The sequence below is a fragment of the Achroia grisella genome, unplaced genomic scaffold (genome assembly GCF_030625045.1).
Source record: "Achroia grisella isolate CSIRO2021 unplaced genomic scaffold, CSIRO_AGI_Agris_v1 utg1096, whole genome shotgun sequence".
Classification (NCBI taxonomy): domain Eukaryota; kingdom Metazoa; phylum Arthropoda; class Insecta; order Lepidoptera; family Pyralidae; genus Achroia; species Achroia grisella.
The window spans coordinates 1,526,580-1,533,734 of record NW_026712575.1 but is presented as its reverse complement, the minus strand read 5'-3'; the positions used below and the strand labels follow the sequence as shown (position 1 = coordinate 1,533,734).

At 32.1% G+C, this 7,155-nt stretch overlaps 1 protein-coding gene across 1 annotated transcript in view; it reads left to right on the top strand.

Annotated features, from left to right (window-relative positions):
• Window positions 1-2,316: 2,316 nt before the first annotated feature.
• LOC131849132 (guanine nucleotide exchange factor DBS-like) overlaps window positions 2,317-7,155 on the top strand; it is a gene marked incomplete at its 5' end in the record, with an annotated part of 90,322 nt that continues 85,483 nt past the window's right edge. Inside the window, 2 exons of the mRNA XM_059199129.1 lie at window positions 2,317-2,400; window positions 4,701-4,926. Coding sequence (XP_059055112.1) covers window positions 2,317-2,400; window positions 4,701-4,926 — 310 coding nt within the window. The remainder of the gene's footprint in view (window positions 2,401-4,700; window positions 4,927-7,155) is intronic.

The following is a 7,155-nucleotide window of genomic DNA, read 5'->3' as shown; positions in this document are numbered from 1 at the left end:
TGTGTCAATTCGTTTATTTGTTCCCGCCAAATGTTATAAGCTGTAAATGCATACCTTTCATATCATACTTAAAAAACTAATTTAGTTCATCGTAGTATGATATTATATATTATGATATTGTACTAGTGTACATACAATTTTTTCCCTATAAAGAGACTCATGTAACGGGACTGACTAACAAGTTAATGAGTATATCGCCATATATACGTGAACAGAATTCCTTATTCCGGAGAACTGAGGTATATAGGAGGTATAAGGTATTATGCCTCTGTACCTTACAAGCTTATAAGACAAATTTCTTATGGGCTGAAATAGGTGATATATATTTATAGGTATTTATGCAGACATCTTTTCGTAATATTGTTCAATATTAATCCACAGAGGAATTTAATAAATTGATATTTATAATATGAGTACCTAAGTACGAGTATAATAAACTGGTAGGTAATCATTGTCCAAGTATATTACCTACCACTACTACTAACCTTGGTGGCGCGGCGTATTGTAGTATTATCTGTGCTTTAACATAGTGCCTCACATTCTGATGGTTACATGTTCCTTGTGCACACAATGCGAATACTAGGTAGGTATATATAAATAATAATTGTTTTGGCACAAAGAATTATATACACATATGTACATATATACAGAGAGAAAGCTGTTAAGCTAGTGCTCATTGTTGAGTTTCATAATTGTTGCAGGGAAACATATAAAAATTGTAATCTACTCGGACTCGGCAGACATTATCCTGTCCGGAAAAACTGGGCCATTTACCGGGTCACATTGTAGTTTCAAACCATCTATGAACCCATTGAAATATGCGCACAAAATGACATTCAATCGATCCAGACGTTTAAGTGTTATGTGACAAATACATGTACAGAAGATTTATATAATCATACATAGGTACATTCTAACTGTATTAGTCCTTGGAATCGTGATGTTCAGAAGTTTTCGTATTGGTTATATCTTTGTTTAATTAGTATCTATCTCTAGTGCTCTAGATATAGTAGATGGTTATCTATCACTTTCTCGATAAGGTAGTGTACATGTTTGCACTCCATGTAGTAAGTGCTCTATGGTTTAAGACTCTGTAATCGAACCGAAGTTCAGACTCAATACTTTACCTACTACTAATTATTTGTTCAGAAGGTAGTTTGCTGACCTAACAAGACCATCCCCTTTCAACCGGCACTTAACAAGGTATACAATGTCTTTCATTAATGCAAATGAATCCTTTATATGGGCTTAGTACGAAAATGCAAAATCAACACTATAAAATCTAAATTCTAGTCTACCAAAGCTACTTCTTGTTGGTTGTTCTTGGTCCGTGCGTAACTTACCTCATATTTATCTAATCATATTTTTTTTATATTATTTTTTCAGAACTCTTTTGGTTGAAGGGATAAGGCAGTGAATTTACAGAAAAGGGTCGTGACATCTTAGTCATCCGGAATGTTAACGCATATGTATATAAGAATACTGTAATGCTGAATAAATGTCTTTATTATTATATTATTAATATTGCGGGCGTTTTATTATAACGGTATGCCCCTAGTGCTGTTCAAGTATATTGGAAACAGTTACTATGTTACTATCAGGTTGGCCGTCAGCTTGTTTGTCATTGCAATTACATAAAAAAGTATTTATAGTAAATCTCGGATCTTTGTAGGGTAGCAAGATTTTACATATAGAGAACATACTTTCAGAACATAGATTTGAGATTCGTTTTATTTAATAAAGGCATTATTGTTGTAGTAATTTTATAACACCTACCCGGCGCTAATATGTATATTTGTGTACTCAAAACGATACTTCATTTTTATACATGCAATATAGCACTATCATATCTACCGAGCTCACATTCTTCATAGACAACATGTTTGTTGTTTGCTAACGCAAAAAACTGCAATTTGCGAACTATGCGGATACAGTCTGTATCTATCCCATTCGAGATTTTATACTACGAATAAATGATGGCTACTCAGATTTATGCTCACGATATTGTGAATAACATCCGCTGCTTTAGTTATAGCTTTATTTTTGCGAAACGTGTATTATGTTATAAGAAATACAGTATTAAGCAGCAATAAATTACCAGAGTAAAGTATTTCAGTGCTAATGTTTTCTCTGTGTGGTCACAGAGTACAAGAATAGAATGTGTTACCGCTGCCTTTTATTAGTAGAATGTCATAAGAGGCGACTAGGGAATCAAAGCATAAATGCATCAGTCAAGCGTAACATATCTCGCAGTAAAATTCTATATCAAGCCAGGCGCATGTTAATACTAAAATAATTGTCAAGCCTTTTTTGCAGGAGATACTAGAAAACAACTAAGGCAGATAAATAGAGACCTTAGTCGTTTTCTAAGACAGATCTTTCTGCATTTGAAGAAGAAAGGTAACATTACTTTATTGTCTAAATTATCACCTTAGTCTAAATACAATATTAATAATATCCTCCAATAATGCTGTGTCAGCGAAGTGAAGAAAGTAGACAAATGGCTTTTACCGATTACCCAAAATCGAAAGAGACTGGAATCTAATAAAAGAATCATCGACTAAAGATTGTCTACTGAAACAAAAACAAATATTACACCTTATCTTGATTAGATACATCTAATCTGAGCTCGGGCATGTTATTGACCTTGAGTCGGTCCTTTATACTTATATGTTTGTATATTGACATTGTTGTTACCTATAAGATAAAGTATATTAGAACAAATTATATTGTATTACACGCAGCGAACATATTACTCCAAAGAGTTTGTTCCCGTATTATTTTACTAATACCCAAAATAGTACTAAAATTAAAAAAAAAACACATTTATTCTTAACTACTACTACAGTAGTCAAGATTAAATCTTAGGTTTTGCTTGTCTGCTGATATCAGTCATACATGGGTAGAGAAAGGGTAAAAGAGTAATACTTCTGACTAATACATAAATTTTGAATGTGTTGTAATTTTATATTAAACTATGTAGTCTATATCAACTATATGACTATATAGCTGCTGGATACATAAGCTATTCAACAATAAAAGATTTTTCAAAATTGGATCAGTAGTAACTCTTTATATTAGTATTAAGCACAGATAATGTTACGTAGTATTAAGTAAGATTTTTAAAATACAAATTAGGTACCATTAATTAGTTCAATGTACAGGTAATCTTTTCCACTCCATTCCCTGTAATGTAAGTGAGTAAATAAATGATGATGTAGCACGCGAACTACCTCTGCATATTACTCGTAGATACGTGACTACGTGAAATGCCAGGATTGTGCAGAGTCTGATTAATTTGTACAACCATAATTAAGAGTTTCGTTTTTTTAATTAATGTGTAATTACGTTATAATTATGTCGTAAACATTAGTGTGGCCTATTTCAGTAGTTATTCAGCATGTTATAAAAGGATAACGGTCGTGGTGATCACAAAATGTGTCATGCCCACATTTGGCTAGGTATTTTATAATTTCACACGCTAGGGGGCGAATCTACCGTCGTCTCTTGCATTAATTTTTTATTTATCTTGTGTGTTTCCACTACCGAATAGTTCATAGGAAATATAAGTTTTTTGATATCAGGCACATTTCAATTATAGACCTTTTTTGATGAAAGTCGTGGTAATAAACTACTATGCCACGACTCGCTGTTTGTCTACAAATTTAGAGTAGGTATTTAAATTTATTGCTGAATAATCTGTACGACCTATTTAAGGACAGTGAACTGAGACTTGTGGGCGAATTTATCGGCATCCTGCCGTTATTCTAGATTAAGACCGTAATCGAGCTAACTGATTCTTTGTATTGAAGTGCACTGCACCCGTCCTCGTGGTATATACAGACCGTTTCATTAGCTAATGGCTTAATTTATTATTTAAAGTCTATGTTCCATTGCTTCGTACTTACGGGATTTACTTGGATTTTAATTAATTATACAGTACTTTGAATTTTTTATACGCATTAGAATCACATATTATCTAACAGTCCTTGGATATTATATATGTCTTCACACCAGTTCTCGTTATAGAGTAGGCAAAAGCCCAAGTATCAAAGATCTCTCATCTTTTGCTTCAAACGTTTTCTTATCTGTTCTCATAAAGTTCTTCTTAATTCGTTAGATAGATTTGTACAGGTACTATACTTAGTGTTTTCCAGACACTCCTTTTTTAATTTGTACATATATAATAATAAATAATACATATATACATGGGGTATAGAATATAAGAGATACAAAATAAATTTATGGGATAGTCAAAAGCATTGTGAGTTGTCTACGTCGTGGTATACCCGAAAACTGACATAGGGACCCACATTTCTGCCTGAATACTATATATAGCGAAAGAGCTAATGTATTAGCTGAAAGTATTTTTCTCGACTTACTGCGGATATACTCGTATATCCGTAGTAAGTCGAGAAAAATACTAAGTAAGTCGAGAAGTACTCATAAGTAAAATACTTATTAGTAAATAGCAATAAAAGTTAAAAACTTTCATTTTAAAGTTTACATATTATATGTAGCATAGCACGACATAGTATAGCGTGGTCTTTTCGATTTATTTATTTATTCAAAAGCAATATCAAAGATATTCACAAGTAAAACGTATTACTGTGTGCTAAAAGCATGTGTAAAAGCCGGATGGCTTTATGCACAGTGCTGTATGTCATGTAGCAAATACATATAAGCTAAAATTTGTACAGCTTATGTTTTACACTTGTTTTCAGAGGCAGAATGCGACGGGTGTGGCAGCGAAAACGACGAGGGTCGGAATGTAGGGGAACTGTTGCTGCCGCAGTACGCCCTCGCGACTGGTGGCCTCGCCAAGGACCACAGACCACTCATCACCTTCCCCGACAACAACAACTTCCATCTGCTCACTGCTTCGGAATATAGACGGCTGTTACTCTACCTCACGTCTGTACCATCGTACGTATTTTTAAAGCTTATTTAGTATCCTACTAATATTATAAATGCGAAAGTTTAGTAATGTGGATAGATAGATAGATGTTACTCTTTCACGAGTATAAACTACTAAACGGATTTATATAAAACTGTACAGTAATATAGCTTATACATCAGAATAGCACATAGGCTATAAATTTAATGCGGGTCAAACCGCGGACACAACTAGTATCCTATTCTTCAAAGGAGGGAGTGCTTTGAAGAATAGGATACTAATCCTAAGCTTCATTAAGCCATGTCTTATCATCGAAATAGTCCAATCATCGACCCACTTTCGCTTGTTTATACATACTTATATTTGTTTGAAATAGTTTGCACAAATTGTTTATTTGCTCTAAACTAATGCTGCAAACAGAATAGATTTCTTTATTTATATTAAAAATACAGTAATATAATAAAAATGATTTCATTCGTTGTATATTACTTTTTAATGGATAATGTTGCAAATTTTTTGCACTTTTATATGTATTATTTTTGTATTAATTTTGAATCTCTTTTTTACAAATTATACTATTGTCATTATATATTTTTCACTGTTCTTATTGTCCATATCTATATAATAACAATTTGCCTTTTTATCCATTGTTTCACTCATTTTACACATACAGTTCACTCAACTTTCGTTCACAGATACACTCAAAATATTATTGACGATTTAAATATTCTTTCAGCAGAATAGTCAACTATTTTACGCTAGTTTGTTACTTTTAACAGCCTAAAGTGTGAAAGGCAAAAAAGAACAGAATTATTACATCAATTATAATCTAGTAAAAATCATACAGCTCTATTTAAACCGAAACTAAACACATTTTGTGGTACAGATACTAAAAAACTAATAATAAATATATTTTGTTTTTTAAATACATACATAGAAAACACTCAGACCTATTATACAAACAGTCATACTCACTGAATAAAAATCGTATGAGAAACGAACTTGCGACTATCGAATATAGAACTAGGTTGCTGCGGCCGCTAGACTACCGAAGCCGTCATTTAAGAATTAGCAGATGTAAGATATAAGATATATAAAGTCTACAATTCTTTATTTCCAAGCTTTTGGTGGAATGGATGCCATCATGATTTAGTTACTGATGCAATAATTGCTAAACGTAGTGATGTTATAAACGTGAACGAACATACTAATAACTCATAGCTTGTGTGTAATAAAACGAGAACAATAGCATGCATCGTAGATCACTTTGTGATCATGACAATCTGACAGATATAACTTTTTTAAAATAAAATGGTTTACTAAATTGAATTAAGATTTATGATCTGTCATAGTCACCACAATGTTCTAATTACCATGCGTGTGGTAACAGTCTCTATTTCTTATTTAAATTTTACAGACATACAGACTTGATTTTAAGAGTACAGGGAATAACGCAATATTTAAACATATTTTAGAGTTCCTCTAAATAGTTGTTTTTTATATGAGAGAAATTATATTATTTAAGTAAAGACCAGCTTATACGTAATCTAAATAAAATTAAATACATAAAAATCTAATGTCCACTTGTATTTTTCCTTCTATCGAGGTCGATATCCTCTACATTCGAACTATTACCGTCTAGAATATTACAAACCTGGGAAAAAGTTGTACTTAAGGATTTAAAAGTAGGGTTAGGAATTCAATTAATTACTCAAATAAACCTTCGATTCTTTGATCATATTGACGTAATGTCAATCGCGATATTTTTATCAGAGAGATACCAAGAAGAATCTGGTGTACGGATAGATGTGATACGTATATATTTTTATTTGCAAGTATTCACAATCAAACGAAGAAACGGTACTTGATAGTATTGATTTAATACCTACCGACAAATTCCCTGTACAAACAAGGCAATCGATTCGTTCATATTGGCCTAAAAGGTATCCCGGGCTTCGCTAAAGCTATTTACATAATTAGATTCTTTCTTGTTTACATTATATGAATACTAAGTACGAAACAAAGTTATTAGATATGCCTATTTAAAATCTAACAAGTTTATTCAGTAACGTATTCAGTTTAAATTTTTGGTACGGTTTGGTCTTTGCTATTAACAATTGTTACGTTACATTAAAATATACGTATATTAATGTGCCACAATAAATAAAAAGTATGCATACAATAATGTTGTTAATCAGGAATTTTTGTACAGTAATAATCATACAGTGTACATCAAGATAAAATCCATATAGGATACA